This window comes from Thamnophis sirtalis, unplaced genomic scaffold, assembly GCF_051295495.1.
Source record: "Thamnophis sirtalis isolate CommonGarterSnake01/CBP01778 unplaced genomic scaffold, rThaSir2_p1.2 scaffold_29, whole genome shotgun sequence".
NCBI classification, from domain to species: Eukaryota; Metazoa; Chordata; class Lepidosauria; order Squamata; family Natricidae; genus Thamnophis; species Thamnophis sirtalis.
In genome coordinates this window covers 292115-313380 of record NW_028261409.1, presented here as the reverse complement: position 1 = coordinate 313380, position 21266 = coordinate 292115, and the positions used below count along the sequence as shown (strand labels likewise).

General features: G+C 63.7%; 1 protein-coding gene across 1 annotated transcript in view; it reads right to left on the bottom strand.

Annotated features, from left to right (window-relative positions):
• The window catches only part of SYNGAP1 (synaptic Ras GTPase activating protein 1), a 31025-nt gene that overhangs the window by 6867 nt on the left and 2892 nt on the right, over positions 1-21266 (bottom strand). The window contains 13 exon segments of the mRNA XM_087703172.1: positions 161-202; positions 426-607; positions 729-930; positions 1789-2025; positions 2190-2334; positions 2909-3053; positions 3166-3720; positions 9712-9810; positions 9893-10046; positions 10740-10864; positions 11631-11728; positions 17255-17360; positions 17844-17965. Of these exon segments, the coding sequence (XP_087559298.1) occupies positions 161-202; positions 426-607; positions 729-930; positions 1789-2025; positions 2190-2334; positions 2909-3053; positions 3166-3720; positions 9712-9810; positions 9893-10046; positions 10740-10864; positions 11631-11728; positions 17255-17360; positions 17844-17965 (2212 nt within the window).

Genomic DNA, 21266 nt, shown 5'->3' with positions numbered 1-21266 from the left:
CTCCCCACCTCCTCCGCCAGCACGTGCAGGAGGCCAGTCAAGGCACAAGGGACAGTGGGGCCAGGCTGGCAAAGGGGCCCTGCCCATTTGGTAGGATGGAAGGAAGGGAACTTCTACGCAGGACCCCAGCCTCCCATGGACCACACCTCACAGCCCTTACCTGTTCATGGCTCGCATCATGTAGGGCTGCATGTCAACTGAGCTGTGGGGAGAAATCCAGAGTAAGCCCGAGGGGGAAGCTCTCCACACCCCAAATCTCCCGTAGGCATCTTAGGGAAGCCGTCCTCTGGTCCTCTGTGGGCTCTTGGCCTTAGTCACGAGGAAACCCCCGCAGAGGCCCAGACCGGAGCCCATTTCCGGATGGGACTCACAACTGGACGTCCTGTCTTCCCACGTCCCCCACCCCGCCCCGCCCCAGGCCTGACCTGTTGAGGTCGCGCATCATGTACGAGGACTGCACTTCGGCCGAGGGCCCCCGGAGGATCACCGGCTTGGCCTGCAGCCGCTCGCCCTGGTGGCTGGGCTGCCGCTGGATGTGGGGGTTCCTGAGAGCGAGGCTGATTTCGTTCAGCAGACGGGGCAGCGGGCCCAGCTTCATCAGGGCTTCCTAGGTGGGGAGGAAGGCGCCGCAGATGGGCGCTCAACACCAATGCCAGCAAGCAGATGGTGGCAGCCCCTCCTCCTCCACCCCATGTCCCAGCACCGCCCCACCCCCTCCCGGCAGGCACCTTGCTGAGCTGGGGCAGGACCTCCCAGAGCAGAGCGTGCAGCGTGGAGAGTTCCCGGCCGAGGTCGATGTAGCCCTCGAAGCTGGTGCTGTTGGTGAGGGTGTCCAGGTTGGAGATCTCGTAGAGGAACTGCTGCATGCTGGCCCACTCCAGCTCCAGGAACTCGTTCATGAAGGCCATGTACTCCTCCTTGCTGCCGAACCTGCGCCGGAACCACATCTTTCGTTACTCGAGTTGGGGGCCCTCCGTTTGCCAGCCCGGCCCTCCTCCCCCGAGTGCCCAGCACGCCCTGAGACCCAAGGCACAGCGGCAGCCGCGTACCCACCCACCCATCGCTTTGGGCAATGCCAGTCTGTCACTCTCTCCAGCCCCCTCAGCGGGGGGGGGAGGCCAGGATTTGCCCCCAAGTAGTCAGCCAGCAGCACACCAAGAAAGAAGGGCCAGGGGTATTTTTGAAAGAAATGCACGTTTGGGGTGCTTGAATGGACTCAACCCCTCCCATTCCAACCCCTCCACCTTGAGGGATGCAGGCAGAGGCCACCCTGAGTGAGGGAGGCCATCTGAGGCCATCCATTCCACCTCGGCTCCCACCATCCATCTGGGCTTTCGCTTCCTCTGCCCGACTCCGTTTGCCCACACCTTCAGCTGGCGTCCACCTCCCTGCAACCTTCATTCATGCCCATCCCCAGGACAGAGATGGGACCGGCCTTGCCCCTGCCCACATCCCCTTTGTGGACCCCCCACCCCACCTCTCAGTGCCTTCCCTGCCTCCATCGGTTCCCTCCCTCGCACTGGACTTTCAGAGGGACCTGGCTGCCTTCTGGGCCTTGAGGGGCCCCAGCCCTGTGGCCCTGGCCCAGGCGCTTGGCTGGAGCCAGAGACAGACGGAGCCCGGCCTCACTACAGGATGGGACTCTCCTCCAGGGCTCGGCACGGGGCGGGTGGTGGAAAACTCACTCCCACCGCCTTGGATGCGTCTGGCCCGGCTGACTTGCGCCCCCGCCCCCCCTCCCGGCACCCCCTGCCTCCTGGCCTCCTCCTCCTCCCCCTCCGCACTCACTTGGAGAAGTTGGCCAGGTTCTGGATGACCTTGGCGATGAGCGTGAGGGTGCGGGAGGTCTGCTCGTCCGGGTACTCTTGCAGGAGGCCGAAGAGGCTGGGGGACATGACGGCCGGACACAGGAAGCGCAGGAAGAGGGAGGCGCTGATGAGGCGGTCGGCAATGTCTTCCCGGCCCCTCTCGGCACAGCGCAGCCGCCACGATGCAAAAACCTCCTTCAGCTCCCGGGGGAACACGCTGGGGCGGGAAGGGGGCAGGGGAGAACAGGATCACTGCCTGCCCCCACTGCAGGGCTGCCCCACACCCCAGGCTGCACATCCAAAAATGACCACCCCCTCCATTTCCCTCCCCACACCCCAGGGAAAAGGGGGGTGGGGATAAGGCACCAGCCCTGCACTGACCAGTGGGAGTTGACCACTTTGCAGAGGGCCAGTTCGCAGCACATGCGGAGGTTGGCCTGATGGTCCGCCAAGGTGGAGGCCGAGCACTTCATGGGGTCCACCTCGCAGTTCTCCTCAGACTCGTACAAAGCTCGGATGAACTCACCTGGGGGGGGGGAGGCAAACAGAGGATGGGACCAGCAGCTCCCCACTCAAGCCCCCACCGGCTGAGCCCCACACAAAGCAGCCAGTGGGTAGAGAGGAGCTCCCCTCCGTGTTCAGGGGAGCTGCAAGGCCTCCCTCTCTGGACTTTCCCCAGAGCAGGGTCGGCAACCTTAAACACTCAAAGATCCACAAAGGCCCTAATCGGAAGCCCCCCCCTTCAATTCTTGAGCCTACCGGAAGTCGGGTCCCCCACCATACAGTCTCACCCTAGAGTGGCGTCCTTTTTCCTCTACCTGCCCTAACTGAAAGCCCTATCAATTGTGGAGCCGACCGGCAACAGGGAGCCACAGCAGAGGGATGAAAGAGCCACGTGCGGCTCCAGAGCCCTGCCCCAAGGAAGCCAAGCAGGCATGGTGAAGAGCTTGTTGGCTCTCTTCCAGATGCCAGGAGTGGAGGCACAAAAAAGAACAAAATCTAATCCCAATTCCTCTGGTTACACCTCCCTCTCCATTAAGGGTTGTGAAAAGCTGAGTCCTCCCCCCCTCCAAGTGCCCTCCCTCCTCCAGTGCCCCTACCAATGGCATCCTTGAGGTATTTTTGTCCAATCAGCTTGAGATACTCCTCTATGGCTTTGGTGGCCAGCGTGTTCTCCCGGAAAATGAGGTGTTCGCGGTCCATGAAGCGGTCCACTTCCGTCATGGCCATGTCGGACAGGAAGTCCTGCCGGGAAGGGGCGGAAGAGAAGCTGCAGGAGCCGTGCTGCCCACGGTGCTCCCGGACCCCTTCCTGATGGGGCCCTGCTCGCCTCCCCCACCCAGCTCCCAGAGCGTACCTTGGCCTTGCCGGTGCTCTGGAGGATGTGCACCAGGGCGCAGGCCACCTCCTCCTTGCTCTTGACGCTCAGGACAGGCTCCAGCACGGCGCACAGCATGCGGTAGTTGTTGGTGACATACTCGGCGAACTCCTTGTAGAGCTCCATGGGCAGGATGCTCATGGCCTGGAAGCGGCTCTTGACCCGGATGGCCGGGCAGCCGGCCTTGCTCTTGCTGGCACTGGGCTGGCTGAGCGGGTACCACTGCTCAGCAAAATGGCGCCCGGTGACGCTGGCAATGGGGATGCTGACCATGCCCACGTAGTTGCTCTTGTCCTTCTTGCGCTTCTTGTCCGTGTCCTTGTAGAGATGCAGCCGGATGGTGCGCACAGCCGGCAGGTTGTTGAACTCGAAGTGCTCCCCCCAGAAGACGTTGTCCGTGCGTATCTTGCTGGTAGTGCGTGCGTAGAGCATGTCGTCCAGGCACAGCTCGCAGTAGTAGCGTTTTTTGGGGGGCAGGTCCCGCGCCTCAATGATCCAGAGCTTCAGCACATTGTCCACCCGCCGGCTGTTGTCCTGTGCAAAGAGGAGGAAGAGGGTGAGAGCCTGGAGGAGGTCCTGGGCTGGTGCTCCGAAACAGGGGTCTCCACTTTAAGACTTGTGCAACTCCCAGAACTCCCCAGCCGGAACAACACATACACTGAGCAGCACAACTGGCTGGAGAATTTTGGGAGTTGAAGTCCACAAGTCTTAAAGCGGCCAAGGTTGGAGATCCCTACTCCAGTCAGATAACACAGGGAGGCAGGAGGGCTCCCCTTCCCTCCGGAGCGCCTCTCTCTCTCTCTCTTCCCATGCCCACAGGATGTTTGATGCCCACAAGATGTCCAGGCGTCTCCAGCCCAGCATAGCCCCCCCCCCCTCCAGCTCTCTCAGCTCACCCAAGCCAAGATCACCTCCCAGTCTGGCCTCGCCCTGCTGGGCACACCTAGCCACCCCTCCCCACTCCCAGTGCAAGACTGGAGCCCTCTGCCCAAAGAGATGAGCCCTCTGTGGTGCCCTAGGAAGCATCTCCCCAGAAAGCAAGTATCATTTCCCCAGCTGCTGTAGCTCCACTAATTGTTATTCCTCTGCTTTGAGTTTGTAATTGATTTATTGCTACGTGGGAGGGACCCTATATCCTCTCTCTCATAAGCAGCAGGGAGAATATCCACCATGAGGTGGGCTTAAAATAGTACAGGGGAGGAACACGGCAGGAGGCTGGAAGGAAGGAGCAGCTGCAGCCCAAGAGCCAGAAAAACCTCCGGGCAGGGAGCCTTAAGAGACCATATAGCAATATAGCAGTTAGACTTATATACCGCTTCATAGGGCTTTCAGGCCTCTCTAAGTGGTTTACAGAGTCAGCATATTGCCCCCAACAACAATCCGGGTCCTCATTTCACCCACCCCGGAAGGATGGAAGGCTGAGTCAACCCTGAGCCGGTGAGATTTGAACAGCTGAACTGCAGTGCTGCATTTAACCACTGCGCCATCTAGCTCTCTCTCTTGCCCCACCACTATCAGAGTCGCCTCTGGCAAAAAAATGTCTGTGCCGTTGAGGGCCAACTCCCTGCTATTAGGAATCTTCTCCTGATATTTGGGGGGGAGGGAACTGTTGTAATATAATTCCTTGTGTAGGCGTAGTGGTCACCCATGGCCCAGTGGATAACGGGGCATGCGCGGCCACACTGAACCACATAGGAAGAAACAAACTCCTAAAAAACATAACATAGTACTCCATAACATCCTAATATCCTGATAGTGCATAACGTAACATCCTGATAGCTCATAACAAAACATCCTGACCAGGATTTGACCATATATAGACAGAACTTTCCTGAAGCCGTAGATTAGAAATTGTACTTTTACAGGCTGTTTTTACTCACATGCTATTGCTCCTCCTGCCTTTGTCCTATCTCAATAAAAGGGGCTCTCGGACCCCCAATCTGGGTCGCTCCATCCCGAGAAAGGTCGTGTCCTGTCTTTTCTCCACATTGGCCTCATGGATGAACCACGGGAACGTTACAGGAAACCTCTTCTAAATTAGATGCAGAGCTGCCCACCCGTTTTGGGGAAACTCTTCTCCCCCCCCACTACCACCTTGTCTTCTACTGGCAGCTCTTCAGCTACTCAAAGGTGGCCGTTGTGTCCCCCGTCTTCTCTTCCTCAGGGAAGACACACCAAATGCTTCCAGCCGGGCGTGCTAAAGTTTTCCCGGCCTGTTGCTGGCTGTTCTCGGGACACCACCGGTTTGCCAAGGTAACACACCGTGTCCGGAACTGGACCTCACATTCTGGGTGTGGCCACATGAAGGGAGAGGAGCAGTTTCACCTTTCAGTTTTGACGTTTTGACTCCCGTTGTCTACGCAGATTCTCAACCCCGGAGGTCTCGGCTGTCCCACAAGCGTTTTTCCAAGAGGCATCCTTGATTTCTTCCTTTGCTGGTGCAGCCACACGGGCGCCATTGGCTTTGTTTACCACAGCATCAGGCGCTTGGCTGGTGCTCCACTCGTGATCTTCCCACGTTCTGTCTGCAGATACCCCTGCCTGGCACACCAACCTGTCTTGCCCTCGCCGTCTCCTTGATTTGTCCCTGTTGAAATTCCCCTAGGGAGCTGCTTCCCCTCGTTCCAGCTTGCCAAAATCCTCCTGAATGTTGATATTCCTCCACCGAATGTGTTATTCTGCCCAGGTAAAGTGCCATCTACAACTTTAGAAGCCACTTGTTTTCTAACAACCCATCCTCACTTATAAGTGTTCTGACCAAGGCTTCCTCTTTTTATTCCAAAGGCTGTGAATTATGTCCATTCACAGCCCGTAGTGAGTCCCAAACAGTTTGTAAAGAGCCCGACTGAAGGCTGCCAAAGTCTTTCAGGATGAGGACCCACCTTTGTCTTCCTTGAAACGCTGACAAAAGGCTTCATTGGCAATCAGCCTGGCAAGGCCACAGGGAGCACAGAGTCAAAACGGAGCCTCAGAATTTAAACCGACCAGCATGAACAAAGTTGCTTCCTCTAAAGGCTCATGTGAGTCCCTTCTGGGAAAAGGGCAGCATAGAAATATAATAAATTCAATGTGCCTTTGCTCCTCCTTTATGTCTTGTGGGAGGGGCCAATCATCTCCCAGTCTCAATCCCAAGTCGCCCCTTTTGTCTTATCTGTTCTTGCCTTCTGGAAGCTCTGCGCATGCGCATACTGGGAACAGGCTCCCCCTGTTCCTCTTCCTTGCTGATGTCCGACTCTGGAGGCTCTGGAGGCAGGACATAATTCCCAGACAGCCCTCACTCCCCCCCCCCCTATACTCAACATTTCTCTGCTCCCCCAAGCTTGGCCAGAAATCTCAAGTGGCTCTTCCTTGGGTGCAAGGGTTCAGCCAGCTCCAGGTCCACCTAATGGTAACATCCAGCCCAGGTTTTCTCATCTTCTCTGCGAGGATCTCATGGAAGCTTCGAAGGCTGAACTCCAAGGGGTCCTTCATCCACATGGACCCTTGCGGACCGGCCGAGAGAGACTTACTCTGGATGAAAGCAGCGGGCTCCCCCCCATCAGCCGTGCTTTCCCTCTCTGGACATTACGATGTGCTATCAAGTCTCTTGATGCAGGGGGATCCGTCCCCAACCTGGTCAATCAATCAGAGCCCCCCATGATAGGTGGAGGTGGAGACTGAGAGGACCCAATTGAAGTGCACCGCGGGGCAAAAGGACGGAAATGGTTTCCTTCATTATTATTATTATTAATTACTTCCAAGTCAGTTCTTATATCCCAGCCAGGAAAGAGTTCAAGGTATCCCCCCAAATTGCAACCTTTCTGGCCTCTGAGGAATACCTGGGGATCACCCTGGCCCCCTTCCTCCTCTTCCTCCCTTCTTGGTCTTAGGAATCTTCATTAAACACCCAAGGCCAACAGCAGCTGTCTCTCTCTCTCTCTCTCTCTCTCTGTCTCTCTGTCTCTCTCTCTCTCTCTTCTCTCCTCTCTCTCTCTCTTTTATTTCCTCCTCGCCTCCCTCTGGCTTCCCTTCCCGGCCTCTTTCCTCTCCGTTGGGCAGCCAAAAAGAGCCGCCTCCCTCCTCCATCAAACCGTTTTTCTCAATGGCCGCCTCCCCTGTCTTAGCTGAGGCACTTCGGGGGGTGGGGGGGTGGGGGGGGTGTTGGCCTTTCTGGCCACCAAGACCAGGAAATGAAGGTGGTTGGGAAAGAACAGAGTAATAAAGTTGGAAGGGACCTTGGAGGTCTTCTAGTCCAGCCCTCTGCTCAGGCAGGAAGCTATGTACCATTTCAGACAAATGGTTCTCCAACTTCTTCTTAAAGACTTCCAGCGTTGGAACACCCAGAACTTCTGGAGGCAACTTCTGTTCCTCTGATTAATTGTTCTATCTTGTCAGGAAGTTTCTCCTCAGTTCTAGGTTGCTTCTCTCCTTGATTAGTTTCCACCCATTGCTTCTTGTCCTGCCTTCGGGTGCTTTGGAGAATAAGTTTTCCCCCCCCTCCCACTCTTCTTCTTCGTGGCAGCCCCCCCCCAGACAGTTCTTCCCATGGGGGCGACCAGGATCAGCAAAACAGAGTCCGCTCCCCTCACTGCTGCTGACCTTCTACTTCTCTTCCCCCCCCCCAAAAAAACCCCTTCCGTGAGCCCACAAAGTGGCTGCTGAATAACTCGCTCAGAATGGACCCCCAATGCATCCCCCCCCTTCAACCCGACGGCACCAGGCAAGACCGACAGGCTTCCTTCCAGAGGTTCGGTTCCCACCAGCTGGGGGTTCACCAGAGAAGGTGCCCCCCCCTCCCTCCCCGGAAATCCAGGGCTCCGAGGTGGTCCAGGAGGGCTTCTGGTCCGCAGGACACCAGGACTGGCACATGAAGGGAGCAGCATTTCTGGCGCCCTGCTCACCCGCAGGGAAGACTTCATACAGGCTGGCAGTGCCCTTTCCCAGGGCAGCCCCAACACCCGGCGTCTCCCGTCTCTGGCTGGGCAGAATGCCTGAGCACAGTCTCTGCTGCTGGCTGAGCTGCACGGCTGGGGTTAGTCACCACGGGAGATGAGACAACGTGCGTTTCCCACACAAGCCGAGATCTGGGGAAAGGAAACCCCCAGCCGGTCCCACTTCCTCCACGGCTAGGAAGGTAAGAAGCCAAAGAGTTTGGCGGCACCTTGACCAGCAGAGGGCAGCGCGGCTTCCTCCAGGAGGCCAGGAGGCCAGGAAGGCTCCTTCTTCCTCCAAGTGGACGGAAGGATCCCCCTGGAAGTCACCGGAGTCTTGGTCCCAGCAAACTGAACTGACGGGAGGTTTTCACCTAGAAAGTCCCCTTCCTTCTCTTCCTGGGAAGCCGCTAGAGGCCCCAAACGGCAACGGCTGAAGCCAGGGCGGAAGACGAGGCAGGAGAACCAGGCGCCCCGGGTGGAGGTCGCCAGATGTGACCTGCGGGGGGGGGGGAATCTCTTGGCACTTTCAGCCCCCGCCTGGGAAACGTTTTGCAAAACAGCAGAAAGGGGGCAGATCCATATCCTTCGGCAGCTGCCAGGCGGATGTTGTCGTTGTCTGCAGTCTTGTCGGGCTGCCCCCCCCCCCGGCCTCCTTCCCTTTGGGCTCCTCAAGAGGGGCAAAAGGCCCGGCCCCCTCCCCCATGCCCACTGATGCCCACACTCGAAACCCCTGCCTCTGCCACGTTTGCAGCGCTCCCTTCTTTTCCCCCTAGCTGGGGGGAATAGTAGCTGGGCCTCCCCCCCCCCAGCCCCCCCACGGCTTCACCAGAGTCAATCTCCCAGGCTGCCCAGCCCAGCAATTACCAGGGGACAGAGGGAAGAAACCCCCCACCCCCTCCGGCTAGTTCAGCTGGGGCAACAGTCGTGAAGCCTTTTCTGAGCCTGCAAAGGTAAGGGTTTTTTTTTACTTTCAAAAGCATTTTTTGATACCGGTTCGGGCAAACCAGTCCAAGCCGGTCGCATTTCAACCCTGGGCCCAGCCCTTCTGCCCACCGGTGCCAGTCACCAAATCCACTGGTTTAAGAAGAGCCACTTGTGGCTTTTCGTGGTCTTCTGAGCACCTGACGACCGGTGGATCCATTTCATTTCCCCCCCAAGAAGCTGATCTCCCGCTAAACCCTCGAGAGCCCCCGGAAGGGGCTGCTGGACCTGGGCGCCAACTCAGCCGCTCCCGGCCTCTGCCGTATTTCTGCACCGGAGCTCCAGATGTTTCATTCCCAGACTTCCTAACGGGGAGTAGCTCGTCCCGGACGATCCCCATCCCAGCAGCAATGAGGACAGAACAGCTGGGGACGTAGGGATCTCCCACCCCACTGCTCCCCCGCCCCCTCCATCCCCAGAGAGACGAGGAGGGCCGGCAGCCTTCCTCAGAGCGAGCGGGGAGGGAGATGGCGAGTCTCTGGGTCCCACCTGGGTCAGCAGAACAGGAGCAGGCCCCTGGAAAGGGAGGGGGCTGAGGGCAGGGTGGGAGGGGGACAATAAGAGAGACCCTCCCCTTTAGCCCCTCCCTCAAGAAACCTGCAAGGGAAGGGTGGCAACAGGGGGCTCCTACCTTGTTGGGCTTGACCGCCCTCTGCAGGTTCTCGATCCACTTGTCCCTCTCGGCAGCCGAGCGGCAGGCGAAGCACTTGGTGCCCGAAGACGTCGTCACCTGGGCAGGAAGAGGAGTGAGCTGCGCTCTGCACATGCCCAGGAGCCCCCGGCCCACCCTGCCGAGACGCCCCAGACCCCACCTCAAAGCAGAACTCCTGGCCCAGGATGCTGCTGTGCACCGGCTTGATGAGGGAGTCCTCGTCCAGGTTCAGCTCCAGGGCTTCGGCTGCACTGCTGGGGCTCAGCAGGGACTCGTGCGAATGCGACTCCTTGAAACTCTGCATCAGGCGGGCCCTGCGGGGGGGGGGAGGGGGGGCACCACAGTCAGTCAGCGGGAAGGTTCTGGCTGGGGGGGGGGGGTGTGGACAGGAGAGGGCCAGGGGGAGCCGGGCTTCGGCTGACCCCTCGCTCGGGGGTACCTGGCATCTGCGCCCCAAAGGGGCATCTCTGCAGCGGGGGGAAATCCGGGAGTCGACCTCAGCAAGGTGGGGGGAGAGGGAGTGCGGGCACCGGGCAGAAGAGTCTTGGGGAGCCCCTCTGGACCCTGGGGGGGAGGCTCTGGGGCCCCCAGGGGGCCACGGGGCGGGGGAGAACCTGGGTCTGCCCTTCGCACAGCCAGCCGAGCTCCGGAGCCCCTTCCCAGAGGGAGCCGGCAGAGTCCGTGTGCGGCTGCTCCCCCCTCCTTTCCCCATGGCATTTCTGCTCGGAGCTGCCGCCCCCAGCAGGATATATTTAGCCCAGCAGCGTACGTGGAGGCAGCTCCTGCGCGTCGGGGCTGCCGTCAGCCAGAGGGGGGGAAGGCAGGCAGGCGCTAAAAATACCCGGGGCACCCCGGCCTTGGGGGGCAGGCAGGCTGGGCAGAGGGGGGCCCCCAGGGGAGCCAGAAGGGCCACAGGGCGCCCTGGGCCGCGAGGGAGCGTCCGCTCAGCCCTGGGGGCCCCCTCCCCTCCACCGCCTACGGAGAGGAGCGGGACCGCCTGGGCCCACCTGTCGTGGTCAGCGCTCCGGAAGCGCGGCAGCATCTGGCGGAAACTGCTGGTGCGGTCCAGCTTGGGCTGGCTCTTCGTGCGCTTGATGGAGCTCTTCAGGCGGCGACTGAGGAAACCCTGTTGCTGCAGGCGGAGGGGGGAGAGGCCGGTCAGGCTGCCCCAGCGCACGCACACACATCGGGGGGTTCCCTGGGGCCCCCAGAGACGGCTGCCGGGGGGCTCTGGGGCCCAGCGGGGAGCGACCACCAGCCCTCCCTCTTCTGCTCAGCCGCGGCGGGAAGGGCCCTTTTCCTCCCCCGAAAGGCTCGGCCTTCTCTCCAGCAGCCCCGTCCCCCGTCCCCCAGGAAAGACTTGGGCTGGATAAGGCCCGGCACGCGGAGATTCCCACGGGGACCCTGGCTGGGGAGCCAAGAGGCCAAGTGGCTATCTCAGCGGGGGCCCACTTGCCACAAAAGCCGCTCGGGGAGGCAGCCCTTTCGGGCACCGCCCTCCGGACGTCCCAGCTGAGCTCAAGGAAGCTGGTTTGAAGCCAGCCCATCTTCTCCCGAACCCGCCTTTCTTTCCTGGTGGCCTCCTTTCCCTGCCCTTCACAACTTTGCCTGGGCCAGCAGCCATTCTGGCGTCCCTGGATCCAAGATCTTCCCTCCCCCAACCTCTAGGCCTAACCACTTTTCCTAGGGGGAGGCAGGAGGGCCGCCCCAGCAGGGGGGGGGTGTGAGGCAGAGGGGAGAAGCAGCTCCTCCTTCTGCCCCCTCCCCTCCCTCAGCCCCACTGGGGGCCGGTTCCTTTCTTCAGCCCTTCCTTTGATGCCTGCCCCCTGCTGAAGGAAAAGGGAGGGGGGCTCAGGGGGAGGACAGGGAAGCCCTGCGGGGGTGGGGGGGTCACTCACCGAGGAACGGAAGGGGGGTGCTGGCGGGGCGTCCATGTTGATGCTGTACTGCTTGCCCCCCGGGACGCTCTTCCTGCGGGACCGGCTGGCGTGGTACTCTGGGGGGGGGGGAGAAGGGCAGCGTTCAAGGGCCCCCCCCCACACGGAAGGACTTCGGGCAGGGGGGGCAGCAAAGGCCCAAGAGTACGTGTGGGAGGGGGGGCACAGTTTACCACCAGTGGGCTGCAGGACCCCCACCCCACCCCAGCCCTCCCCAGATCCTCCCACCTGCCCCCTCCTCACCCCCCCCCTGGACAAGAGGCTCCCTGTGTCTTTCCCCCCCTCCTGCCCAGAGAAGCCAGGGCCCTTTCCCCCTCCTCCCCCCCCCAGGGCCAGTACAGGGGCCCAGCCACGGTTCAACCTGCCCTTATGAAGAAGACCTGAAGTGAGGGAGGCCTCAGTGGGCTTAAGGGGGGGGGGAATCCTCCTTTGGGGGGGTCCCCGAATTGGCAACCGGGAATCGCAGGCACAACCCCTCTGTTGTGGGGCAGGCTCTGGAGAAGGGCCCCAAAAGATGGGTGAGGGGACCCCAAGGGAGCCCCCCACCTGGGCAGGCTCTGCCCATCAAAGACCCCTCCCTGCCCCCTCTGGGGCCTCTCCATCCCATCCTTCCCTCGACTTCATCTGGGCGTGTTGTGGAGCAATTCCCCCCCCCGGCTGCCTATGGGGGGACCCCCCAGGGGCCTTCTGGGTGCAGCCCCATCATGCCCCGGCCGTAGAAAAGCCCCCCTCGGAATTTGTCCATGGGGGGGGGATTTCCTACTTGCTCCCTGGGAATCTCACCACCGCTGGAGCCTTTGGGCACTGCCAATCGATGCCTTTGGTGGGGGATTTGTTCAAAGGCCTCCCAGCCCCCCCAAAAGCAGCTCACAAGCAGCCCCCCTCCCCTGACCAGAGGAGCCCAGAGCGGCCGGAGGAACCGCTGAAGGGGCCCCAAAGGCCCCCGAGGGGACGTGGGTGTCCAGACGCCCCCCTGGGGCAGCTTCCCAAGAGGCCCAGAGGCTGCTCGGAGGGGGGAGGGGGTGCCAGGAGGGGCAACGATGGGCAACGTACAGAAAGTCTGCAGGTAGCCCCTCCCCCAGGAGCCCAACCCCGTTGGAGGCCACTCAGCCAGGGATGGGGAGGGGAAGGAGGGATGGGGGAGATATTCACCCCCATCCTCGTGGCCTTCAACCTTCAGGAGCCCCTGGTGGCCCCCTGCCTGGAAGGAAAGCCCCTTCTGGGGTACAAGAACAGCGGCCCCCTCCAGACCGGGGTTCAGGAAGGCCGAGGGGGGCACAGAAGCCCTACGGGCCGAGCTGCCCCCCAATGGGGCTGGCTGGATGCCAAGCCTGGGTCTCCGCCTGCCCCCCTTGCCTGGACCATTGGCACCCCAGGAGTCGCAGCCCCCCCCCCCAACGAGGCCCCTTGAGCAGCACCAGCTGCCCGGATATGCACGGAGCCCCTCCCCCACCCCGTGCGTACTGGCACAACGCAGAGCCACCCACTGGGCTCTGCCACCATCTGTCTTGCCCGCCTGCCTGCTGCTCCGCCATGCCAACCCTGCGAGCCGCTGCCTCTTCCCCAAGGCCTCAGCAGCCCCCTCCCCCCTCCCTCCCCCCCCCCATGTGGCAGGCGGATAAGGAGGGGCAGCGACTCCCCCCTCCAGGGGAGAGTCCTCCTCCTCCCCTGCCCCCTCTTGGGCCCTTTGCCCGCCAGTCCCTGGGAGGGAGGAAACTGTGGGCCTCTCTTGGGCCACTGTCAGCTGGAGAGACCCGGGAGAGCCAAGGCGGGGAGGAAGGAGGGGAGAGCCTGGATCAGGACTTGCCCCACCTGGGCTTCAGCCCCTGCAGACCCCCTGCACTGCTAAGAGGCTGACCCACGCAACCTCCCCCCCCCAGCCCCCAGCCAGAACTACGGCAATGGGGAGCCTCTGTGTAGCCCCCCATCCACCTGCAGGAGAGCCCCCCCCCCTCCCGCCCTTTCGGCCAAGGCAGCAGCTGCATAGAGAGGAAGCCCCCCCCTCCCTCCTCCTGGCAAGGCCGGCGCCACTTGACTGCCTGACACGACACGGGCACTAAGACCACCCGGGTTCCCCCACGTGCCAGCACAGCGGCGGACGCAGCTGCGAGCCCTCCGTGCGAGGATGCGGGCGGGACGCGGCTGCGCCTCTTACACATCGGCGGCGCTCGGCCGGACCCTCCCCAGGCCGCAGCTCCCGAGCCCCCCCACCCCCGTGCCCAGCAGGGAAGGGCGCAACGCCGGGGAAGAGAAGGGAGCCACCAGCGGACGGAGAGGCCCTTCTCAGGCCCTTCGGGTGCCGCCTCCGCTTCTCGGCCGGGAAGGGCCGCGGGGCGAGTGGGACGAGGACCCCGCGCCCTGCCGGGGCTGCTCCGGCGCCCCCGGAAGCGGCGGCGGCCCCCCTCCGGGAAGGCGCCCGGGGCTGGCAGCGGCCAAGAGCGAGGGGGCTCCGCGCGCGCTCCCGACCATCCCGCCCGCGACACCCACGCACTCGCCGAGCGCGCCACGCCGGGCGGCCTCGCGCCGAGACGGACGCGGCTGCAGCAACAGCGGCAACAGCAGCAGCAGCAGCGCTGCCCACGCGCGCCCGCCCGCCCGCCTCGCCTCCCGCGCCCCTCGGGCTGCTCTCGGCGGGAACGCGCCGCCGGAGCCCCCCCCCCAGGCTGCCGCGGCGCCACCCTCGCCCGCTGCCGGCCCGGAGCCCCGCCGCTCTCGCCCGCCCCGCAGGCCGGCCCCGCTAGCGGACGGAGGGACGGGCGGCCCTTACCTGCCGGGAGCGGGAGGCCCCCCGCCGCCCGCGGCTACGGGGCGCGTCCCATGCCGGGACAGGAGGGCGGGCGGGCGGGGGGCCGGAGCCTAGGGCTCCACGCGGCCCGCAGGGCGGCGGCCCCCGCCCGGCGCTGCAGCCGTCGGAGCTGCGGTCCCCGCGCTGCTGGTTGCGCTCGTGCCTCGCTCGCCGCCCGCCCGCCCGCCCGCCCCGCGCTCCCCCGGCATGCCAGCCGTTGCTAGGCGACGCGCGGCTGTCATCAGCGCCGGGAGTGCGCGGCGGCGGCAGTGGCGGCGGCGGCGGTGGGCACGGGCGGACGACACCCCGCGCCCCCCGGCCCGCCGCCTCCAGCCCGCCGCGCCCGCCGGCCCCCGCCGGCCCCCGCCCGGGCCGCTCTACCTTGGGGCGGGGGGCAGGCGGGGCGGCGGGGGCAGCAGCATCTCCTGGGGCAGCAGAGCGCGAGGGCGGCCCGGGGGCTGCCGGGGGCGGGCGGAGGGGCCCGCGGGGGCGGAGCTTTCCGGGGAGGCATCGCGGGGCCGCCCCGGAGGAGGCCCTGCTGCGGGCGGCCGGGCGGCCGGGCAGGGCGCGGGCAGCGGCTCCGTCCAGGCTGGCGGGCAGGGACGGCGGCTTCCTCCGGAGCCTGGCTCCACCCCGCCTGGGCGGCGATGGGGCCGGGGCTCCGGCTGAAGGCCGGGCGGGTCAGGCGGGGTCACCGGGCGGGCGGGGCCGGGAGGGAGGGAGGAGGGGCCGCTGCCGTCCTCGCCGGATCCGGCAGGGGGCGCTGCTGGCGCGCGGCCAAGAGGAGGGGGCGTCCCTTCATTCAGGCAGCCTTTGCCTCCGGCTCTTCTTTGGGGTTTCCATGGAAACCTTTTAAGCCAACTTCTTGGGAAGAGAAAATTCTTTTTTTAAACCCCCGAGTGGGGGTGGGGTGGGGGGAGGGGAGGCGGAGGTAACGGCCGGGGCAGGTGAGCCTCTGGCCGGGCCCTGGGGGTGGGGGGGGGAGGCAGGGGGCCAGGAGCAGCAGCAGAAAACACCCCCCCCGCATCCCCCTCCTTGGCAGCGGGAGGGAGGGGGCAGGCAGGGGGGGCCCAAGGCCCAGGAGGGCAGCCTCGGCAGAGCCCCCACCCCACCCGTTGCGCAGGCCTGGGGAGAAGGAGAGAGAGGGAGAGAGAGATTGGGGGGGGCGGAGAGAGAGATGGTCCCTATGGCAACAGTTGTCAAGCTCCTTTCAAGGGCCCTGGCTATTATGGGCTGGGGCTGGGGGGGTGGGCGTTGCAGGGAACAGCTGGGAAGGAGCTGCTGGCGGTGGTGGTGGTGGAGAGGCCCTCCGGAGCGCCTGGGCATCTGCTTGGAAGCTCCTTAACGGGGGGGGGCGCTGTGCTCTGGCCCCCTCCCAAAAGGGCACCCCTGGCACTGCCCTGTCCGGGGTCTGAGCAGAGACGGGCCTCTTGTGGGCCAGAGCCACCATTACGCGCCCCCCACTCGCCCCTCCCCCCCTCAGCACATGGGAAGGGGGTCACCAGACCCCAATGGGAGCCGACTGCCGGGCTGTGGGTCCCCCTGCTCAGAGGTGGGGGAGGGAGGACGCAGGACCCCTGCAATGCACCCCTCCCCTTCCCAGACGCTCCCCCAGTCCCACGCTCATTGGGGTCTTGTGGCCCTTTGCTCTCGGGGGCCCCCACTGACTGACCCCTTCCTCGGGGGCCCTTTGGGGTCCACCCACCGGAGGCAGGAATCCACGTGGAGCTTGCAATTGTGTCCCACGGTTTCAGAGTGGGGGGGGGGCTGCCCCTTCCTCAGCAGCTGCCCTGGGGACGGATCCCCTCAGCCCCTCTGACCCCTTGACCCCAGCCCACATGGGGCTGCTGATGGGCAGCCTCACTGCTCAGCCTCCCCGGGGGTCCCACGAGAGCCTCTGGCAAAGTCAGGATTACAGGGGGGGGTGGCCCTTTGACCAACTCAAGAGCGCCCCCCCCCTTACTCCCCTTTTTTGGCTTCCCAGAGCCGCCCCCACCAATGGGCCAAGGCTGGAGGGATGGGCAGCAGCCACCCCCACCCACCCACCCACCCCCAGGCAGTTCGGTCAGCCTGGGATAAAAGAAGCCCCCCCCCTCCCAAGAGGCCCCTGGGGCTGGGCTGGCAAGCAGGATCTCCCCCCCCACACACACACACCCCGACTTCCTGGTCTGGCAACCCTTGGGGTGGCGAAGGTTATGGCTGGACCCTGGACTGTCAATCATTCCTCTCCCGCAGAGGTTACCCAGGGATCCCTGGACGGGGGGGGGGGGGGGTGAAAGGCAGAAGGAGAAGCTGCGACCTCCCCCCCCTCCCCCGTGGTTCCCCAAAGACCCCTGGGGCCTCCCCCAACCCCCTTCCTCTTGGGGCTGGGAAGGCAGCTGAAACACGGCGGCCCCCACCCCACAGCCCCCATGGCAATTTCACACCGACCGGCAGCAGCTTCCCCCCATGGATGGCAGCTGCCCAGCCCAGGTCTCCCCAGGGCTCCAATCGTGCCCCGTCCCCAGGCCACAAGGCCCCATTTGTGAAAAGAGGGCACAAAGACCACCCCCACCCCTCCAAGGCCAAAACTTCTGGAGCCTCCAAGACCGTCTCTTTAGTGCTGGGAAAGTCACACACAGACACACAACACACGAATAAAACCTGCCCATGCAGATTCAACTCAGACCCCCCCCCAGCCCAGATTTGGCCCCACAACTGTGCAGCTTCCCTCAGACCCCCCCACCCCCCCGCAGGACTCTGGCCGGCCCTGGTTCTCCCTCCCCCATTCCCCCCCCCACCGGGGGGCCCTCCTTCCTACCGTGCTCAGCTTGAGGCCGGCCTTCCACAGGGACGCTGACCGTCCGGCGCAGAAGCTTGCTCCGTCCGGAGTCCCTCTGGCGTTCTCGAAGGAGCAGAGGGTGAATCTGGGGAGGGGGGAGAAGAGCAGCCCAGGTCAGAGGGGGAGGAGAGAGTCCCCCCCCCAAGTGCCCTCTCTTCTCTGGCCTCCCCCATTGCACACATCCCCCCCTCCCCAAGCCACGGCAGGCCTCTGAAAGACGGAGTGAATCTCTGGGGAGCTGCAGGGGGGCTGTGAGCCAGGGCCACCGAAAGAGTCACGTGGGAACTTGGCCCGAGGGGCCTTCCCGGGGCAGAGACCCCCCAGCCCAGAAAGAGACGGAACCCACCCTGGGAACATAACCACGGGGCACCCTCCCTCTTGCTGGACTCGGGAAGCCAGAAACCGTGGTTTCCCCAGGCGCTTGGCACCTGATGTCCAACCTGTGCGGACCAATGTGGCCCCTCCTGCGAGGACCCCCTTCCGGTCCTTCTGGGCCCCCTCCCCGCCTGCTCCGGGTCCTCCGGGGGGGCTCAACCCCCACCCTCCCCCTTCCCCCCGCCCTGCTCACCTCCTCCTCGTCCAGCATCAGGAGCTGATTGCCGGAGATGATGCAGAATCGGGGAGCGTTCCAGGGACGGTCGTAAGGCGAGTGGACATACTGCGTGCGGGACCCCGGTGCTCCTCGCACATCTGCAGCGGAAGGGCAGAGTCAAGCAGACCCCGGCCGGGCAGGTGCCCCCCCCAGACCCCCCTCCCCCCCCCAAGAAGGGCCTGGGGGTACACACTCCCAGAGACCCAGCTCTGCCAGGACCCCCGCCCCTCCCACAATGGCGGGATGCCATTCGACCGCCTGTGTCTTGGGGAGAGAAGGGGGCCTCATCCCCTCTCCCCTCCTCCCCCCTGATGCCCTCTGCCCGCTGGGGTGTGTCTGGGGGGGCACGGTGGTCTGAGCCGCCCCTCCCGGCCGTGAGGGTTCCATTAAGGCCACTGAGGCAGGTCCCCCTCCCACGCCGCCTGGGGGCTCCAGGCAAAGCCAGGCAGATTGGCACAAGCAGAGGAGAGTTGGCTCTGTGCCCAGTGTGACTCCCCCCGCGTCACCAGGAGGGGCTCTTCAGACCCCCTCGGGGGGCACCCCAGCACACTCTCCCCCCCCTCCCACCTGCCTTCCAAGGGCCTCTGGGCCTCCACCCAGCTCTCCTGCCTGCCTGGGTGGGTGGGGGCAGCCGGGGAGTTGTGTAAGGCCTCGGCCGGCCCTGTGCTGCCCCCCAGTGGCCAGAAGCTGCTGCCAAGAGCCAGGGAGAGAGAGGGGAGAAGCCTACGGGAAAGGGGGCAGGCAGAGGGTCGGGTAGGGGGCACCCTGGGTGGGCTCCGGAGGCTGGGAAGGGCCCCAGAACCCCCACTAGGGGATCCCAGCCGTGGGCAGGGATTTTTAGATCCCTCAAAGATCTGGCTAACACCCCCCCTCAGCCCCCCCCCAGCCCCCTGGGTTTGGGGCAGGTGGAGGGGCAGGGCTGACAGAGGCTCTGTGGGGGGAGGCCCCCGTGGCCATCTGGACCAGCCAGTGGGGAGAAGCCAGTGGCCACCTAGCTGGGAGTCAAGCGGGACTCTTCTCCCCGCCCACGACCCCCCCCCCCCCCCGTACTGTAGGGCCAGAGTAGCAATGGGCCCTGGGGGCAATCGCTGGGGGGAGGGGTGTGTTGGCTGAGGGGGGGGGCTTCAGCAGGGCCAGCTGAGAGCTGGTTTAGGTCCCCACCCCAAGAGAGAGAAGCCGGCTCTACGTTTTTCACCCCGCTGCCTCCCCCAAATGGGGGGCAGGAGGTGGGGGCTGCAGAGAACCGGGCTGGGGAGGCAGCAGGCCCTGCCCTCTGACCCTGAAGCCCCCCCTCCTCTTTTCCCCCCTGCCCAGGACCAGATCCAGAGGGGAGGCCAAGGCAGGATGCTCTCTTCCCTCCCTCCAGACCAGGCAGAGCCCAGGCCCACCGGGCACCCTCTCCCACAGGCCCAGTTAGGCCTTCACAAGACCCCTGGCTTCCCTTTCTTAACCCGGGTCAGGGACCCAAGCCCTAACCCTCCATTCCCCTGGCGGCCCCCCGAGCTCAGCCAGCCAGGCCCCCCCACCCCAGGCTGCCCCTTGCAAAGACCCTCAAAGGCATCCAGGCCCTGAGCGGCCAGGAGTCTCTCTCTCTCTCTCTTTTTCTCTCTCTTTCTCTCATCTCTCCCTCCTTCCCTCCCTCCCTCTCTCTCTTTCTTTCTTTCTCTCTTTCTTTCTCTCTCTCTCTCTCTCTCTCTTTCTCTCTCTCTCTCTCGCTTTCTCTCTCTCCCCCCCAAGGAAGGTTTCCTGGCCAACTCAAGCACAGCTGAAAAGGACGGGAGGGGGGGGAGTCCTGCCAAGACCAGCCTACCCACCCCCCACTTTTCAACCCAAGGAATGGGAAGAATCCACCAGTGGGGGGCGCACTCCTTTCCATCACAATTTGCAGCTATTACACGTATTGGTGATTGTTTTGGGGGGGGATTTAAATCACTGTTATTATTTATATTACTATTCCTGTTTTGGTTTTCCTATATATACTGTTTTCTCTCCTCCCTGGGGTAAAATGGCCCCCTCTCTCTCTCTCGCCTGCTGGAAGCTCAAAGGCCCCTCCAGGGAAACGAGGCAGAAAGCCTGCACAGCAAGAGCAGCCCACCCCCAATATCCACCTGTGGAACTCCTTGCCACAAGATGCTACAACTCAAATGGCTCGCAAAGCTCAAATCAGCCCCCGGGGCTGTGCCACTGCCGGTGTGGGGGGCATCTGGGGAAACAGGCAGAAACTCCACAGGGGTGGACCTGCGTGGGCAAACTCTGGACCCAAAGTTGCCTCTTGGCAGAGCCCTCCCCCCCCCTGGCCCGGCCCTCTCCTGAGGCTCTGGTCCCCTGGCCACGCAGGGTGCCCACCGGATGCAGCCCTTCCGGGGAAAGGGGGGGGACACACAGGGAGGGGGAGTCCACGTGCTCCCCCCCCCCCGCCTGCCTTGGCTGAGCTGGATGGAAGGGGGGGGGAATTAATTCATTAGATTAAAGGCCTGGGCCGCCCACTCCCCCCCCAAGGGCTCAGCGGGGCTCCCAATGGGGGCAGGCTCATTAAGAGGGAAACACAACAGGCCAGAAAGGGCCGGGGGGGGGGGAACGGAGCGGAAAAGGCTTCAGTCGGTTCCTGAAGGACACAACGAGGGGGGGCACACAGGGCGGGGGGGGCAGGCACCCTCCAGAGGGGAGGAATGAGCCCCCCCCCCTCCCCAGGCGACCAGTCCTTGGGCCAGAGGGGGATTCGAACCTGGTCCTTGAGCCTGGTGCACGGTGCAGCTTCCCAACTGAAGGGTGACTCACACGTATGACGGCAGGGCCCCTCTCAGTGCCCTGGGACGGCTGCTGAGCTCTGGCCCGAACCCAACTGACCGATAGCCGTTTCATTTAGTGACCACTCAGAGTCACAGGGGCACTGAAAAAAAGCGACCGGCTCCTGTTTATGACGGTCGCAGCGGCAGAGTCAGTGGGGAGGCCGCATTCACTTAACAACTTGTGTTGCTCCCTTAACAACTGATTTGCTTAACAGCCGGGGCAGGAAAGGTCGTAAAAGGGGGCAAAACTCACAATAACTGTCTCACTTAGCAACAGATACTTGGGGTGTGATTATAAGCCGAGAAGATCTCCTATGGGGCAGAGGGCAAGCAGGGCGGGGGGGGCGGAGGGGGGGGGCGATGTTCACACAGGCAGAGCTTAGAAGCAGAGGCCCAGGTCACTCACACACACACACACACACACACAGAGAGGGGGGGGGATGGCCAAAGGCAACCCCAGCTGGATCCTGACAAGGCTGAGGGGCTTAGCAGGGGGTCCCACCCAGAGCCCCCCCTGGCATTGGAGAAGAGAGCCTGCAGTTCCCCTCCACCTGCTGGCTGGGGATGAGGGGCTTCCCCAACCTCTCTCCCCTTAGAGGGGGACAGTTGA